This window comes from Xiphias gladius, chromosome 1 (genome assembly GCF_016859285.1).
Source record: "Xiphias gladius isolate SHS-SW01 ecotype Sanya breed wild chromosome 1, ASM1685928v1, whole genome shotgun sequence".
NCBI lineage: Eukaryota > Metazoa > Chordata > Actinopteri > Istiophoriformes > Xiphiidae > Xiphias > Xiphias gladius.
In genome coordinates this window covers 24,636,889-24,656,410 of record NC_053400.1, presented here as the reverse complement: position 1 = coordinate 24,656,410, position 19,522 = coordinate 24,636,889, and the positions used below count along the sequence as shown (strand labels likewise).

Here is a 19,522-nt window from a genome sequence, read left to right as displayed (position 1 = left end):
AATTTTGACACGTTTGCTTACTTAAGGGGTGGACAAAGTTGCAAACTACATGAAGCTTTGCTACAAGTTTATGTTTAGCTGCAAGAGAGAAAAAACAAGGACCAGTAAACTGTTGATGACATGCTTGCAAGTACCTTGCAGTCTATTTAAATCAGAAAGGACTTACCACTCACTGAACGTTATGTAAAAGGTACAGAATAGCTACATCGTATTGATGACCTTGTAACACAGAAAGAACAAAGGAGAAAAAAAACATTTCCTGCTCAGTTATTTTAAAAAGTTTATTTTTTGTACCAAATACAATACATTATTGGCCTTAATTTTTCAAAGCATACCTTATATCCATTTAATTCAGCACACTTTTAAATAGACTGTACAGCACTATCCTTTCCCCCAGGTAATTATGAATAAATGTATATGTAGGCAGAGCATGCTCTGAAATTACAGTTATTAACAGAGAGGAGATGTACCTCAACATTGCAATTACAGAGCTCTCGGGGGATTAACAAGATTCTGTTTTATTATCAAATTCCTTCAGGCTCAAGGTAATGATCAACACAGAAAATTACATGTCTCCCTGTCACTACTTCACTTTAGAACCTATCTGTCTGTTTTCCACTCTTTTTCTGTCTCACTTCTCACTCTTTCATTTTTTTCTATCACCCTTTTGCTGTACCTCTTCAACTAAGCAGTTACTTTACCTACTGTGTGCCCTTCCTCTTTATGCTAATGTGTTATGCCTATGACTACATGTGTGGGCTTCACTGGAAGAACACATGCCTGGAAAGTACTCCAAAATGATTTCATGAATACCTACCACCATATCCATAACACTGTTGTTGCTTTTGGCTGCAGGCCATTTACTCGTCCGTGATGCTCATTCTGACTCTTGAGTCTTTGTTAAGTTGTTTTGAGTGACTCCAGAAGAAGGGCACATAATAACACAAAAAGGCATATGCCTAATACAAGATGTGTATTTTAACCGGAAATAAAAAGTGAATGTGTTTTAATCAGTGGTTATTTGAGGTAGGCTGAAAAAGCAAAATGTAAGATGTATCCTTTTATAGTACGAGAGGGCATAAGTGTTATTGTGGTACAATCTCTGTATCGAGCCATAAAAAGAAATAATAATCATAATAATATACCACAGGGCAAGGTAAGGCCGTGACAGTTGTAGAGGTAAGTGGGCATACAAAGTGTTTTGCCGTGACATCAGAGACAACAATTGTCTTGCATCGTCTACTGGACGTCAGTGTCAACATTTGTACTATTTATTATTATACAATGACCATACTGTATTTAAGGTGTAGGCAAATGGTTCAGTTGCCTAGACTATAACTGTTGGACTAACAAAACATAACAAAATCTGCTTATTCCCCACTGTATCAGTGCATACAGTCCAAAATACCAGGTATTTTCAATTAGCACCGGTACTTTACATTGTTGCCAGCTGCTGAATAACAGAAGTCCATGTCCATTAGATCTGTTGTTTAGTTTTTTTTACTCATGAATGTCATATGGTTTCCAGTAAACACATCAAACACTGAGATTATTCTTTTGATGCAGTAATGAAATGTAATACATACTCATCATGGCACTTTGATAGCAAAGCAGCAGTGACAAATTCTTATCTTCTCATTCCTTCCAGATTAAAATCAATACTCACGATATACCACAAAGAGCCTCATCGCAAATAAAAACATGAAGACACAGTAAAATACAGCACACTGTGAAGCCATTGCACCGAACCACAAAGCAACACCTATGCTTGCAGTCATTACTTTCTCTCATTTAGATGGTTGGATTTCCTGGGGTCTTGTGTATAAATAGGGAAAAGTGAATTGGGGTCATGGTGTACTGTTACTGTCTTATGAGGCCAACATGATCATTATTTGTATCTGTTAAATTACTTACACCATCACAGCCACAGTAAGCTCACAATGATTGAATGATTATGCGCTTGTATTGAATTTGAAATCTACAGTATATACCTCAAATGTCAGCATACAGATTCTATCTAGGTGTTGTTTAACTCTGTTTGTTCTAGGGACAGGTGTGTAGATTATTTATTTGTTGATTTGTTTGCTTGTTGGTTTTGTTTTGTTTTTTTTTCCCAACCACACCAGTGATGTGGCCTGTCAGTGCAGCATTTTGGCCAGGCCTTAGACCATGAAATTTGGTTTAGATACACCACCAGTCAAAGGTTTTAGAGTAAGGTAAGAAAAAGGCAAGTAACAAAAAATGAGAAACTGGTTGGTCAGTGGTTCATTCTACAGCAACATAATGACCCAAAACATTAGAGGAAAAGAACTGGACGGTGGCTTCACATGATGGAAGGCCAGCACAGTCTCTAGAATTAAACCTCATGGAGCTGTTTTGGGATGAACTTCATGGAAGGTGAAACCAAAGCAACCTACAAGTGTAACACATTTGTGGGAACTTCTGCAACAGTGTTGGGATGAACGTTCCAAACAATGTTTCATGTCTATTGTAGAAAAAACGCCATAAGTGTGTTCGGCTGCTGAATGAGTAAATTCTCAATGAGATTGAATTTAGGATTTAATATTAATAGGATTCCTTTTTTTAAATCTTTATTATTTATTTGTTCTATGTTTTGATTTCAGAGTACACTGTGACATCACACTAAGTAAATTTCAGTAACAAGTGGAAAAATGGAGTTGTCCTAAAGTTTTTGACCAGTAGTGAATGTATTCGTCGTCAAAAGAGGATGAACTAGAGCCAACTGCACATGAAAATTTGCACTCGTCCAACTCTTCAGTGAAAAATAATATACATTCTAAAAATATCATTATTGTCATAAACTGAGAAAGGGGCTAGTGTAAAAACTGAATCAGTTATCACATACTGTATCTGTCTCATTGTTATCATCAGTTATACCAAGGATCTTTGACCAGAAATGTATTCGATCCACTGTGTAGATGAGCAGGCATACTCACTGACTTAGAACAGAAATTAGATTACAAGGTCAGTGGCTGAGTCTAATGCAGTGGAAGATTAGAGAGGGAGAAGAAATCATTTTACATGGGTATTGTTGTCATGGGGACTGAGCACTTGCACTGAGCTGTGTAAAACAGCAATTTAAAATGTGTTTGGAAAATCTGTATTGCCATGTTTACTTTGCCATGCAGAAAACATAAAAGACAAATGTGAATTACTATCAGAAAGAAAACGCCTATATGTATGCTAAACTATATCTTTTTACTCATTTAACTAACTTAATTGCCATATCTTTGATATTGTGTTGACATTGTATTTTATTAAATAACTCGCGTCATTGAGTGTGCCACTGATCCAACTCAAGCAATCAGAATAACTGAGTTATAGTATTAGGGATATGCTTATTTCAATGTGAAGCATAGGAATAAGCCACAGCCCCTTTCAGAAATGGAATCTGTACCACTGCTAGCTTTATTTATTTCTTTATGTAATGGATTCGGGCTTTCACACATAGGTCTCCATCATGGAAATGTTCAATTACAGTAATGCTCACACACTATTTGGTATCAGCCTCTTACACCTATGCCGTGCACAATGAACATACAGCCTGCAATGATTTTCTTTGGTATCCTACACTTAAGCTATCATATGAGTTTTATAGCCATAGTTATAGAATGACTCATTTGTAAAATGTATGGATGTTTAAACCGATGGATGTGGATGGATGGATGACAGGACAGATAATCATCAAACAGAAGGTCTGGATGTCAAATGTTTGTGTCAGTGATGGCAGTGCTGTCAAAACAGTCTTTCAAACAAGCGTACTAAAATTATTCTCTCCCACTATTATATATTTTTTAAAACTTTGTTTGTCCTTACTTCAAAAGAAACGATAATTTTGTCCTTTATATTAAAGTTTAATTGTTCCTGGTCTTCATAGTCATAAACTGTTCATGGTCAAAAGAAGACCATGAACAGTTTATGCCTTGAAACGGTATGTACTAAATGAAAACAACAATACACCATATCAAATGCATAGACCTTGGTGAATTGTATTCCAAGCTGTCCTTTTTACAAATGCTTCGGGACGGAGTTACTGGAAGAATAGAAGTATGCAAAAATGGGTGTGCATTATATTCTGTTCACAATACCACTATATTATCCAAATGTGAACAAGGTAACATAGCCACAGTGAAATTGCGATCTCTGCCGACTCATGCAGAGAATCTGCAGGAATATTCAGAAATATTTCTGGAAGATAACAGTACAGCAAAAGGCTAAAAATGTTTTGGATTCTTTTGTATACAAATGTAGCTGAGCAGGCTTACATGGCTATAGACGCAAGTTTGGATGCTGAGGCAAGAGGGAAGATGTTCTGTAGAGTCATCTCAAGTGCTGGTGTTGGCTAAACTGCATTTGAAGGTCATTATTTATTTTGTTCATGTGGGATTCTGTCCAGATCCTTATGTAGAAAAATAAACACAAATATAACGCAAATATATTTTGGTTTCATCAGGGCAAATATGCAATACTACAGTAAAGGACTCAGATCTGGATCAGGGCCAAAAAAAACGTGATTGGTACCTCGAATTAGAAGCTGTTTTGTTTTCCGGCTGTTGAGCTGATGGCCCTCCTTGATAGAATTGACAAAACTCTCCACCAGTCTCCTCCACTCTGCAAAAGTCATGCCACTGGAGGGGAAATTTGTGGTGCACAGTAGACGAAAGGAAAGGTCAGTCTTTTTAAGCACTAATGTACACTCGTGCTATTACCCTGCTGCATGTCTGACACTGTGCAGACTCTGTGGCCTGTCCACAATATCTGAATAAGGACAATACTAAGTTTTTACCCAAAGCATGGGAGGCCAGTTGGTTTTGAAGTCACCGGAGAAATCAAAGGACATAATTCATACCATATTTACTTGCATGTTTATTGAAATTTAGTATTGAAGTCCAAAATGTAATATGTGGAGTTTGATTTGAGCAATGCCTTTGAAAACATAACCTTGTTGTCATTGACTGGCACAAAACAGCAACAACAACACTATAATGGAATAATCATTACTAGTCCATACAGAGGAAACATCAAGTTATCTTTTAAATAAGATTAGAAAGAAATATATTGACTCCTACGGCAACTATTTAATTTTTAATGTTACTTTACTAAAATTCAACAACTTTGATAGAATATTCTACTTATAGTGGATATGAAGTTAACCCCTAGAGTGGTGCAGTGGAGTTTTGAGAGAAACACTGAGTAAAGAGAGCATTGGGGGTGAAAGACACATAATGAAAATGTGCCTTGAATTACTTTGATTTTTATAACATAAGTAATACATAAAAGTGAACTACTGATCCAAATGGTGCCTTAATGTGACACAGTGGCAACAAAAGTGAAGCTCTAAATTAGGCTCAAGACTGTAATATAGGTGAATCAGAATAACTAATTAGAATAAATATTTAACTGTGTCTTTTGAATACAATTTACCAAATGATCTATTTTGATCAAAAGTCTAACAATTGTGTTTGTCAATTGGTAGCACGAGCTGCCAGAGCACCTGCAGTTTTTAAAGCGCTGTATGTCATGTAGGCAACAGTAATATACAACTACCACTTTACAGTGCTTTTAAAAACAAATGATGAAGCCATTCCTGGAACCCATTAGTACAGGGCAAATATTAGAGAAACAGACAAGACTCGACACACGATACTTTATTGCTTCCGCAAAGTTCTGAATAATAAGTAGTGTGAATATGTATGTCACATTTTTAAACGGAAAGGAATTTTCAGAAGGTAAATACTGCATACAAATGTATATAGATATACAGTATCTACAGTGTGTTGTATATGCATGGCCTAGTGCAGTAAAGAAATCAAGTGACTTATTTTTTGGTGAATGAAAAAAGTTGAAAATGCCAATCACATTTCTTCAGCTTCATTTCCACCAAGAATCACGCAAACATCAATAGCGCACTCATTTCCTCACACGCCACGCTGTAAACAGTACTTTTATCAGGAAAATGTGTGGGTCCAAAACAAAGTACCTTTGGTTGAAGATTTGAATTACAAATTGATCTGAGAATAGTTTTAAGGGAGGTCTAAACCAATAATATTTATCAGTGATCATAGAAATTATGTAAATGACGGTCATTTTTTGACAGGCTTTGTGCTTTTGTTTTTCTTACTGTTCCTCACCTTGACTTTGCTTTTCTTCTCTTCCATCTTGCTCGTTCCTTTTTGCTATCTCTCCGACCAGCATTCGCTTCCATTCTTAAGCTTTGTCTCCTTTTTCTATTTCAACCCCCTCCCACCCTTCATCTCCTCTCATGAGAAGCTACTGCCTGGCCTCAAAGGGAGAACTAGAAAGGATCCATCAGCCAGACTAGTATTCTCTCGAGGATGCATCCAGTGTGTTGCTCTGTTCTGCTCTGCTCACTATCACATCTATCCAACCTCAGATAGCCTTTACTGTAGATCACAGGACCTGTTTTCAAATTTGCTGCAAAGCTGTATGGAGCCGTAATTCTGTGCCTTATTGGACACCAACCACAATACCTATCACACATTTCCCCAAGCTATTTACAAAATATTTGCTCTTGGTGTGAGGCAGATCTTTATGAATGCAGGCTACGATTATAATTCAGAATATCATTATATGCCTTGGTGTGTACAGTGATGGATTGGTCATACATGAATGTATGTGTGTTTTATAGAGAAGGATGAAAGGGTAAAAGAAAAAGAAAAAAAAAAACCTACAGCAGATTTAAAGCATAGAGAATTAATCTGCCAGACTTATCTTGTTTTGAGCAGCAGCTGGAGACAGCAGTATGGCACTTTGAGCCTCTATGTTGGACCAAAACAAAGCCCCATTCATCCCCAAATAACAACATCTGGGCATGCTTAACAGCATGGATAAATAAACAGCCCTATGGACACTAAATCCCCCGCACTCAATCACTCTCACTCCCTCTCTACCCGTTCCCCCTTGCCATTCTGGAGGCCGTAGGATGTTGGTGTGGAAATGGCACATCAGTACTGATAGTGTGCATCCAATTAATTAACCAAACGTTGTGTCATTATTAGTAGCTAGAAGACTAAAACAAGAATACTCCCTTATAGTTGCAAACAACCTCTGGCCAAAAGTGAGAATGACTTTCTCCTCCTCTGTAACCTCTGTGATCTGTTGATGCTGAGTAGGAGGATTGAAAGAGAGGCATGTAAATACTGTTTGGTCAAAGTGTCCATCGATAAACAGCTATTCCTCATGGCTCGCATTTATTCAACAGACTCTGCAGAATTAAACAGACCAGCCCCCAGCCCTTACTAATGACTCCATATCAGGAGGTAATCTAATGGTTTCTCTGTCTTTAAGTTATCTCTCTTTGTGGACATTGCAACAGTTGCACAGTGCTGTAAGCAAAAGTCAGCACCATCTGACACAGTTCTGAATCCCTTGCATTCCTCAACACCTGTGCCTCAATGTTATTTAAAGCACTCAGGGGCTCTGCACCAAACATCAGCCACCGGCTATTTGCTTGTGTGTGTGTGTGTGTGTGTGTATGTGCTTGTGTGTGTGTGTGCAGGAAGAAACTTGACTTCTTGAGCATAGTAACCATGAGCAACGAGCTACGCACAGGCAAAGTAGCACTAAACAATGCGGAAGCCATTTCGTGTGAAGGCAGGGAACACGATGCTTATCTGCTTTATCTTGGTAGAAGAGCTGTGACTTTGCAAATGGGCTGAATATACACGCTGATGCTATTAAACATGTTTTTTGACTGTGGACATCAATACAAAGAAGATTCTGAGTCTCACCTCAGCTTTAACAGAATTTGAATAAAACAAACAATCTTTATTTTTGCAGAAATCATTTTTGTTTTTTATTTTTTTTATCGTTATTACAGACACACTCATTAAAAACTGGACATATCATAGCAGATAAAATGGGAGGAAATAGATTATTCAAAATTAGCATCTATCTGTCTATCTATCCTTTCAGTTTGTACCACATCCATAAGATTTAAATTAGAAAGTGACATAATGATGACAAAATGCATAAATAAGTCTGTTAAGGTATAATAGCTATTGACCAGGGTCAATAGACCAGGGTCTGAATAAAAAGTTGTATTAAATTTCTATATCAAACTGGGCCATCAGGCTCTATTTGAGATTTACGAGTTTGTTTGTCGGGCAGGGGTACAATGCAGTACATGCCCAGCAGCCTCTTATCAACAGTTGTAGTGTCATGGTGCACTGGTGCTTATCATCTGTCCACAGCTCTTCAAGGTTTCAGCGCGAGTAGCAGGATGTCACTTGACACCCTCTGGACTTTCACATGGATTTCAACAGTGACAGATTCTTGATTATGCTATTTGCATGTACAGATACGTTACCGTGCATGGAACAGCGAATTAATACAGTATATAATCAACATGAAATTTGGTGTCACTGACGCTCAGTCACCATTCACAATGGTGATACATGACATGACACGTCACTCAGATTACAGAGTGGGAAATCAGAATGCAATGAGGCAAACAAGAAAAGCTAGCTGCTAATAAGCCTTGATGGTCAGTGTCTGTCAAGTTAAGTCACAGAGCTCTATTAATGGGCAAGTTTATCATGAAGAGCTATGCAGGGGAAAAAAGGGATAAATATAAGGATTTGGCTCAGTGTGTGTATTGATTATGTGGCTATGACAACACTGGACAATAGTTGGTCAAGCTGCAAGAGAATGAAGTCAATGACAAATTGCAAAAAAGTAAGCAAAAAGAACACAATGCATATTACACTGGGAGTTTAGATAGGTTGCAGGCTGTGCTTCATAAACCGTTACTGAATCGGGACTCATTCTCCTACAATGTCAGAAAGTCTGTTCCAGAGGGAGGAGGGCTGATGGAAGAAGATGCAGATTTCTTTCAATTAAATGGACCGACATATTCTCGCACACTGTCAAGGGTAGGACTCCATCTATATATGCATATGCAGTAGGGAGCCAGTAAAGAGAGACTAAGGCACAAGTAATGTATTGTGTGGTGTTTTGGTTTTGTTTGAAATCTTTGATCTGCTGAGTTTTTACTTTAAAATAAGCAGGGTATTTTTTAGGTGTGGAGTTGGATTCCTGCAGAGTGAAGAATTGTCTGTCTTTTTTTTTCTCAGTTGGTAAAAGAGAGGACATATCCCTATCCTGGAGATACTGCTAAAGTATAAATTTGTTGTTTTATGCTAAACGGTACCACCATCAGAAATTTCAAGTAAAAGATCTAGCCCTGGATTTTGAATGTACAAGCATTTTTATTTTTGATATCCCTTTAATCTTATTAGATATGTAACTGATAGTTTGCAGGATGTGGGTTTGGTTAAGTTTGCATTTGTACTACTATCACTTGGGGTGGCAGACAGTGGATTATTCAACTATTTATCCACCATATTGAGCCATCTATTTGGACTTCTCTGCTCACTTGCTAACTAGATTTTACGCACTTGGAATAATTTTGCATGTTGCCATTTAACTCTGTCTCCTAGACATTATGTGTATATACTAAACTACTTTCCCAATTACATTTTGTCGGCAACATAAACGCTGGCTGGATTATGTTCAGAGGCAACCAAAGCACAGGACTGTAACAACCGGAGACCAGGGTTCACATCCATAGTCCTGTCTGTGGGTAGGTTGAGGCAACAAAGGCACTTTTGTTAACGTTAGGGAAAGATTGTTGATTTGGTTAAATGTAAATAAGCACATTCTGTCTGAGGTCGCTGTGGACTTTTTTCTATATTAAAACAGACCACGATCTGTCCCTTACCTTAACCATGGGCGGTGAATGCCTAAAGTTAACCATAAAAAAGTTTAGCAATGCTTTAGTCACTACAAATAGGTATTGTACCACAAGATCGGATATTTTTATGGAGAAAAAATACACTGTCTGTGAACACCTTGCTATGTAAGCCCTGAGATGCAAGTGATTTTTTTATTTTATTTTATTTATTTTTATTTTTTTAATTTTGCCATTTTTTAAGGTTTTCTTTTTCTCATATGTGAAAACAAGCTCTGAGAGGCAAGTTATTTTTTTTTTCTTTCCTAAATGTTTTTTTTGTAATACTAATTTCAGCCACAAGAGGCTGAAGAGTACCACTACCCTTGTCGAAATAGGACTAAAAGCATTCATGTTTTCTTCTGGGTGATTTTTAATTCCTCCATGCACTCTAAACACAAGGTGCATATATTGTTTTTAAGCGGGTTGTGTGAAATTACTGTCATGTCTTTCTATGGGCTAGAAATGTATTTTAATAGGTGAAGGCTTTCTGCCAGAAAGGCTTAAGGAATTTAGGTGAGATAGTATAAAGAGCAACAAAGTCTGCATAATAAGTAGGTTGTGGTGGATGAATGGGTCAAACACAGGACTCGCCCAGGAGACTGGAGTTAAAATCCTGTTACTTTTGTTGACTTAGTTAACTTATTTTTGCGTCATTCAGGGTCATGGTTGCTGTTACTTAAGTATTTTATTCATTAAATACATTTAAAAAAGCTTATTAACCTTACATAGTTCAATTTTATTAGTATTCTATTCACTAGAAGTTAGCACAATGTAAAAGAATGACTGATCAGAGGTTTCACTCTCTCCATGGGTCATCTCCCCACCTACAGTATAGACAGTTATGGAACTCTCTACTAAATGATATCTACAACTATCTTGTCAGATACGGGTCCCTGGGACAAAAATCTTCTCAAATGGTGGTCCATGGCTTGTTACCAATTTGGGCATCCTTGACATGAAAACATTTTACAACTAACTGTCTAAGTACCAATAGTTCAACTGTCAACCGAAGGACTGATTAAGAATAAGCATTGCGCTATAATTGCAATATTCAATAAAGGGCATCCAATTCTATATCATAAAAATGAGCAACAACCATATTAATTTAAATTACCAAATCAAAATGTATCCCAAGTGCTCATTCTGTTGTGTATAGCAATCACTAATTGTACAAAATTATCCAATCCCCTTGGCAAGTGTCCAAACGCCCCCTTTTTTTTTAGTCTTTATTGGTAAAACATCCCACTCATAAGGGGTGAAGAGTCTCCGTTAACATGACTACATTACAGTCAGGGCTTAATATGTGCCGGATCCTGCTGGAACAGGATGTGGGACCTCGCAGACTGGGACCAGCACCTATTTGATTGGATCCATCACCTTCTTTGTCACTATCAGAATCTGTAAATACATGTTGTGTAATATTTATTGTTATCTGCTCTCTCCTTCTTTTATTTCCCATTGACTGTTGCTTAGCTGTTGATTCAGAACCATGGACAGCGCTATTTGTTGTGTGTAGGTGCTGCACTGGAGGAGATCGACTTAGTTTGGTTTCTGTGCCTCATTCCTTTTCCCCCCATTATAGCAATCCAGAGAGAGAAGGGAAAAAACAGGGAAGTGAGAGAGCTGCAACCCCTTCGGATTTTAAGTGATTATTGTGAATAATAGTCGGACTGGTCATTGAGAGCAGAGAAATCCCAATGGGCTGCCGCATTGGTGGGCTGTTGGGCCGTCAAACAAATCCATAAAGTGTTACCGTCCCTGGCTGTCTCTTTACCGAGCCTCTCTGTGTGCCTGTCATTCGGGGTGCACTTGACAGTGTGCCGCTCCTGCACAGGGGAGAAGTTTGCCTTCAAGGCTTTCTGCCCGAGAGGGTTTAAAATAAATATAAAGAAAAGACTGAAATAGAAAGTTTACTCAGTCAATTAATATAACAGGTTTTGAACCCCAGTCTCCTGGATGACAGTTCTGTGTTTGATCCATTCATCCACCACGGCCTGCTCATCATGTAAATGTAATTTGTAGGAGACACAGCTGAGTCAGCCTACTTTAGCTAGTAGTTTATTGGTTATTGTGACACTAAATATGCCAAATATCAACCTCACACCTACTGTATTTGTAATGCTATTTGGCTGTTTATTTATCAGCTCCATACCTCAAACGGTCTTTCAATCAGGCTTTGTCTGAACATTGTCTCAAACAGCAGGTATGCCGAGATTAGCAGGGAAAACGGCTGATTCAAATTATCCTCTGCTGCCCACTGGGGCCACTGATTGTACCAATCTACATGCAAATGGTCATGTTTATTAAACCAGGGGAATAGCTAAGCGTAAGGTGTCCTTGATTAATGACTGGCTGTGCTTTTGTAAAAAATGAAATGCAAACATTACAGTCATGTAATTGTGCCGCAATCAATACACAAACTTCTAATGCGGCTTACAGCTATACTGTAATTCACAAATCAGTATAGATTTTCTGTGCTTCATATATATTAATTTTCAGGCTCCCCAAAATAGCCCCCCAAAATGAAAAAGTTGTCATCAGTGACATCACCATTATCAAGCCTTCATTATATTCACTTACCTAAGAATAAAAAAATGTAATAGTCACATAAATGGCAGATCTGTAAATCTGTTCTTCCGCTCTACACTGCACACCATGTATAGTACGGGTATCCAGTCCTTTGCTTTTCTTCCATCTCTCTTCCCTAACAGCTCCCCAGATGTTTACGCACTCATCTACAATCTCACTTGAAGAATTAATCTTGCTGTCTCTGTGGTACCATGTATTATTGCTCTCTGTAGTCCTTCATGCAACTATGATAATGTGTGTCTTGGTTAGACTCCTCACATGCCAATCATGGGTGCCTGTTATTGTGATGGACTCCAGAGTCATGCAGAAGAATGACTGACTTTCTCTTCAGGCCCTGGCTTTTCTTCACATCATACATCGAAATGTGTTTTCAAAGCCAGAGCCCAATGTTCAGGCAGCAGAGCTTAGTGGAATATGAGGACATGTTCGTATTAAACTAGAATTACATCAGTTCATATTGTCTTACACATGAATCACCACAAATACTCTGTCATAAAAACACAGAAAATTTACCAATAAGTAAAAAAAACAATTTTCTTTCGTCTCTTTTCTCCAAAGACTGGCCATCAGGCATGCTGGGACAAATCCCGGTGGGCCGCCGCTTGGGTGGGCCAGTGGACCATCAAAAAATCCATAAAGTTTTTACCGACCCTGTCTCTCTGTCTGTTTACTGGCCCTCTATGTGTACCTGCCATTGGGCGACACTTGAGAGCGTGCTGTGTGCGTGTGCTGGGACTGGGTTTACTGGCCGATCACAACCAAGTTTCAACCCAGCCCAACCTGAGCAACCCCCCTGCTATTTCGTGTTGATTAATCCAAGAATATATAGGAGATTAAAATTACCTAAAGACAGAATTTCACACATATTGAATTGCATGCACATTGTGGGTGGCAGGTTCTATATCACAATAAAATAAAAAATTGTACAACATAATGCAAGTCAATACAGCAGCCCTGCAATTAATATCACCTTTTTTATTGTTATATTGTTTATCATTTGTTAAAACTGCATCTGAAGAGTGTTGACTCAACTCATTGGTTTACAGTTTGTACAATGTAAAATAATCAACAACGGGATGTGTTTATACTAACACAAAAGCCTAATACTTTTCACATCACTTTACAAAACAGTTCAGAAGATTGGTGTTTTGTAACTGTTCAAAGACAAATTGTGTTATTGATTGACATTAAAGCTTGTCTTAAAGTTTTTTTTTTACATAAAATTGATATCATGTAATATATTCTTACTATGCTGGTCTATATAGTGGAGTATGGTAAAACGATAAAAACAGCACATCACTGCGATTGTAAACACACTTTAAAAGTTGTTGACTATTGGGTTTGCCAAAGTGACTGTGCCAATTTCTTCCATCACCAGTAAATAATTTAAAGGATTTGCATTAAGAGCAATGACTGCAAAAAAACATCAAACATTTAACAAAAAACATTAAACATCAATGTGCAAAATTATTTACGAATGAACATATGATTTAATCTGTAACCACTCAACTAACCCACAGTAGTAAGTTTAACAGAAAGATTCAATATGAGCATCAGATATCTCCAATATTTTCTTCTCCTGTAATAAGCTAACTCTTTGCAAAGAACGTTTAAGTTAATGAGGAAAAAACAGGTCCAATAGGACTTCGGGGGGAAAAAAACCTTTGAAATATTATAGAACCTACCCACCAGCCAATTAGCTGTTTGTGCAGAAAAGGGACAAATTAGGACAAATCGTTAAAATTTTCTCTTTTAGGACAAAAACAGATGAATTAATTACCTTTTGAGGCTTGATATACAGAGACAAAATTGCTTGCTACTTTTAAATAGGAAAGTGAAACCGACTCAAAGGAGTGGATTTCTTCAAGTGGCAGAACCTCATTACATTTCATGCACTATGCAGGTTTTTCAATCAAATGAGATTTAAACACATGCCACGTGCAACACTGACTTGTTTTGATTTTTTTTTGTCTGAATAGTGATACGTGTTCATCAGAGGAGTAGCCAGATGGTAGCAATGATCTAGAGAGCAATGAGCTAGAGAGGAAAGTCCTGAGCCATTGGCCCCCAGGCTAAAAAACAGACTTCCTATTGACATTAGCCCCCCCCATCCTTGCCAGCTCCCAAAAGCACAGTTCATTCATGTGTCTGACCCACTGCTGGTTGGTACACTGAATTCAGCTATCTCAACTGGCATAACCTGAGCTGGAGAGCCCCAGCGAGTGCAGGAAAGCGGTCGCCACCTGTTCAAAAAGATGATAGATTTTTACATGTGGCTCTTTATTGAAATAAAGAAGCTAAAGGTGTTTGAAAAGTCAACAAGTCTAGGACAAAGCTGACTGTTGATACCTTTATTTCAACCCTGTCCCCTAGAAATTATATTCATATATTACCAATAAATTTTAAAGGAAATTCATTGGTAATTGCAGTGTTAATTATTATTGTGAGTTCCACGTGTGGTGTTGTTTAGGCAGCAATAACCGGTTGGTTGAAGTTGGGGAAAGATTGTAGATTTAGCTAAATATTAATAAAATAAACAGGTCCTGTCTCGTGCTTCAACTGGAAATGGTTCACTATTTATACCAGACCACGATCTTTCATGAACCTTAAGCAAGTAGAGTTCAGAAACATAAAATTACATGACGTAACATTTATAATATAATAATATGATTTAGCTATTACAAGTAGATGTTATATGGCAAGCTTAGAAATTTTAGGGCAAAGAAATGAAATAATGTTTGAAATTCTATGTCTAGTATATAAACATAATTTATAGGAGACAGGGTTTTAATTTTAAATTAGAGTAAAATAATGTGGAATGTTTAATTCATACAGTATCTGTAGTGACCAATTTTCATTTTATCATTGTAAAAGTTTCTGCGCGTGACGTTTTTATATAATTTTTGGCTTATTCTGGAACTTGTTTTATAGTTCAATTGCACTGAGATATATTTCTTTTATAAAATTCTGTATATAGAGTATAATCCATTTTGCATTGTGTTACAAACATCAGAGGGTGATTCAATCTGTTTCAGTGCTATACCATGTTATCATTGATCTCAGTATAATTTGACCTGTTTTTTTCTTTTTTCCTCTTCTTCTTCCTCTTTAGATGGCCCCCTAGGACCTCGTGGCCTAGTGGAAGCTACAGAGATGTGCACACAGGAGTGCCTAGTCCTAGGACATTCAGACAACTGCTGGATGCCCCCGACACTGGGAACATACCAGCAGCCCAAGTCACCTGTGTCCAGCTTTGGATCTCAGAGGGAGTGGGGTCCCAAGGACAAACTCCTCAATGGACATACTCTGACCAGAACCTGGAAAAATGAGAGCGGGCGGTCAGAGCATTTTGGTGACAGGAAGCAGTTTGGGAGCGGAGAGGGACACTTCACCAGCAGTGGCATGGCTGATATTCCATTGGTAAGTCTGAAGTCCTGCCAGCCAGCCTCCTGCCCAGACAGCCCGAAGGACCAGCAGCTATAAGACGGACTTTGCTTCTGTGCTATGAGACGTCCCAACAGATGAAGTTACTCACATTAGCACCTCTCCTGTTTTATGGTTTCTTTCTTGTTTCATCTCTTCCCACTTAAGTTGATGCTTCTGCAGTGTGATAGCCACATATACTATGTAGGCCAAAAAACTATAGTGCTTATGCTGTGTTCTCTACAAGTCAACTTTACTATGGCTCTAGAAGAAACCTCTTTTTCTATGAAGCTCCATGGATTTCGTCAACAACATACAGTAACATTTTCTGTCCACTTCATGTGTGATTTGGACAAGTGGTGGAAGGACATGCGAAAAATGGAGAAAAAGAAAACCATTTACAAGAAAAAAAAAAACTACCGTGGCTGACCAATATATACAAGTATTTGTGGTGTGGTTGTTATTGAGTTGTTCAGGACTATATTAACCGACACAATCAAAGAAAATGGAATTACATTTCAGAAAGTGTTGTTCTAATGACACTGTTAGTGGACACTTGTTTATTCTGTCATTGTCTGTGTGTTTGTAAATAAGACTTATTAACCACTGTCATGTATCTGTAATAACCACAGTGAATAGGACAGTTCTTGGCTGTTGTCATCATTATGGCTTGTCATCAGCATTTGAGACTTCAACTGGAGGAGAATCTATAATGTGGCATAATGTACAACAAGAAAACATCCACCTATTTCTTTAAAAACCCTATGGTTGATTTCAAAACAAATCTCCATCTCTTAATATACTCAGTGTTGCCCATACTTCATGATAATTTTCTCTACTGCAAAACCACAGGCAAACGTTTTTTTAAAATACATTTTGTATGAAGGATGTCAGTTCTCAATATGTGCATTATAAAAATGAAAAACTCTGAAAGCTCTCCTATATAAACTGATTTTGAAAGTGTTCAGTACAATTAAATAGCAATATATTTGTAAATGGCTAAATGTTTTATCTAATGTTGATCTTATTACTGTATAGATTTTATTCAAATTGTGATTTAACTGAGTGCAGTCCCTCAGTAGTACCTGCAACTTATTGAAATATGTATATATTATTTCCACACAGACTATTAATTTCCATACATAAGAAAACACAGGTTAAGATAACACTTTAATCACTGTGCCTTCATGAGGTTTCTTCAAACACTGAATTGCTGTTTTAATGATGAGAACATGTTGGCTACACAGAATATCCTGTCTGATAATGAAATGCCTTATGCATTGAATGTTTGCCAAATTTAGAGACATAATCACAGAGACATTAAATTAAAAAATCAAATTGTTGGAACTGAAGAAAAAAGGAAAGGCATGTGCAGATAATGGGTCAACCGTGAAAGATCATCTGTCATTCCACTGTCTGAAAAAGGTTTGTTTTATTCCACAGCATGGAAGGCAAATTACACAATGGAAAAGCATGCTAAAAGATATAGCTTTTAAAACTAACTTGATCATTTTTGTGTCATTTTATTTTGTTGGAATAGAGTTGATTTGTGCATTAAGGAGACATTCAGTTTGTAAAGCACTTTTCATATTTATGTCACAATATAAAGACGTTAAGTGGGATGGAGTGATTTGCTTATCGCAGTATGTTTGTCAGTTGTGAGGGTGTTTGACATCACAAATACTGAAACAGTTAATCCTTGTTACTATTCTACAGGTATACAGCTACTGCAATAAATGTTTTAATAATGTGTATGCTTAATTTGTGTACAAGATGATCGCCTCAGGATTTCTGTATCTGTTTTGTGTAGATGTTTGTGCACATGAAATAATTTTCCTAAATAATTTGGTTCAAAATGTTATTGTAAAATATGGCAGTAATTGATGTCCAGAGCACGGTACACTGACAAGGTACAATTGAGCATTTCCTAATTTTGGGAGTCATTTTGTTCTTTGTACGACAGCCAGTTTCTTCCCATTACCTGATAGTCATTGAATTAGACCCATATCCTTGCCATCACAATACAACCGAAAACAGCATTTACAATTCAGAATATATTTTGCCTCAAAAATGGGGACTAGGGTATTACCTATAAACCAAAGAAGACACAGTGTAAAACGTCCTTTATGAGAGTGTGTCCTCTTGAATAATATTACTTCTGACCATTACAACATATATCCTTACCAATAACATAAGGCTTCCAAAAAATAACTCCCAGAGTAACAAACAGGGCATACAAACCCTCCAGTACAATAACGGCGCAAATCCTGAAGGAGGCAATTCTGGGAAAGTGAAATTCCTTATAGGTGGTTGCCATGGAAAAGCAGAGAATTGAGCCATTCGAAGAAAGCTCTCAATTTACTGGTGGGTTTTCTTTCAGAACTTCATGTATGGTCTTGGTTAAATGCTGAAATAATAAGATTTCAAATGGTAGGTGAAGCACTTAGAGATCAGGACCCTGCAGGTGAGCTGCTGCTGTTCCCCTGAACTAGTCTAGAAGACAGCTGAGGTAATGACACCTGGCGGAGACACAGCAGGCAAGCTGATTGAGGGGAGGGTGCGAGACCCAGGACATCCTGGCTGAGAGTTTCAATATAACTCTTACACTTTAGGTAACAGTACAGGCGCTTCACTTGAAAAGGTAGTTGAACCAACATTCTCCAATCAATCTCCATCTCCAAACCCTGACTGTCTGAAATCACTCCATCGTTCACTCATTCACTCCATCCATTTTTCCATCCATAGATGACCACCAGTGACGACTGATCACCAGGTGCTGATCAGTTGACGGCTCTGCTCCTCTCTTTACCCAAGTTTCCGAGACGTATGGACACAGATGAGATGATAGGACCACAAAGTCAATCATTGCTCTTAGGCCTAAGGTTTTCTGGTACCAAGTACACTTATAAAACACCGTATGTGTTTGTTTGCAACAGGGTGTTTGTTATGGACAATCTAGGGCTAGCACAGAAGTCCAACTACAAAACACCACTTGGGTTCAGATCATTTAGGCCGTTTCTCCCATTCACCCCCCTTCAGGTTTCTCCATTTTTGCCCACATGAGCGTTGAAGTCCCCCAGAAGAACTATAAGTCCCCTCTTGTTCTCCAAGAAGACTTCCAACACAGCGGCACACAGACGGGGGCTCGTGATCATCACCACACCCATAACACTGTATTAATGGAGGACCATAAATGCACTGTACCATATAGTAAACAGGATCTGATTTCTGAGACCCTCAAGATTTGGCTTCAAATCTGACTCTTTCTCTTATTATTTATTAAGAGTTTAACACCTCAAAACTCAGTTATTCAGCTTTATCAGGACTGTGGTTGTGGTATGGTCTGATCTGATTGTCAGTGACCCACCATCAGCCCACCAACCATGTCATATGATTCAAATGTTGCCAAATCCTGATTGGTGCGTTCATGTATGATCCCTTCACTCATAATAAGAAGCTGATTGAGAAACAAGTTTACACAGCCTTTATATGTATTATATTATTTATTCCAATACACTAAATGTCTGCTAAGGACATTCCCATGTGCACTAAAATGTCAACCATAACATGGTTTCATCTTCAAAGTTTTCTGCATCATTCTCCACAGATGTTTGGATAACATTGCAGCACTGTGCTCATCAAATTTGCATGCTACCACTGGCCACTAATGAAGGGCCAAGCACTCGGCATAACTGGTGAAGTAATTATATATTCTTTATTCTTTTAGGTTTCTCT

General features: G+C 37.8%; 1 protein-coding gene across 5 annotated transcripts in view; it reads left to right on the top strand.

Annotated features, from left to right (window-relative positions):
* The window catches only part of LOC120789538 (protocadherin-9), a 196,954-nt gene extending 179,654 nt beyond the window's left edge, over positions 1-17,300 (top strand). For 4 of the 5 annotated variants that reach the window (XM_040126642.1, XM_040126476.1, XM_040126305.1 and 1 more), the window contains one exon: positions 15,477-17,300. In XM_040126642.1, the coding sequence (XP_039982576.1) occupies positions 15,477-15,847 (371 nt within the window). In that variant the 3' untranslated portion in view covers positions 15,848-17,300. The remainder of the gene's footprint in view (positions 1-15,476) is intronic. The other variant, XM_040126559.1, reaches the window with a different exon arrangement.
* The last annotated feature ends 2,222 nt before the right edge of the window (positions 17,301-19,522 follow it).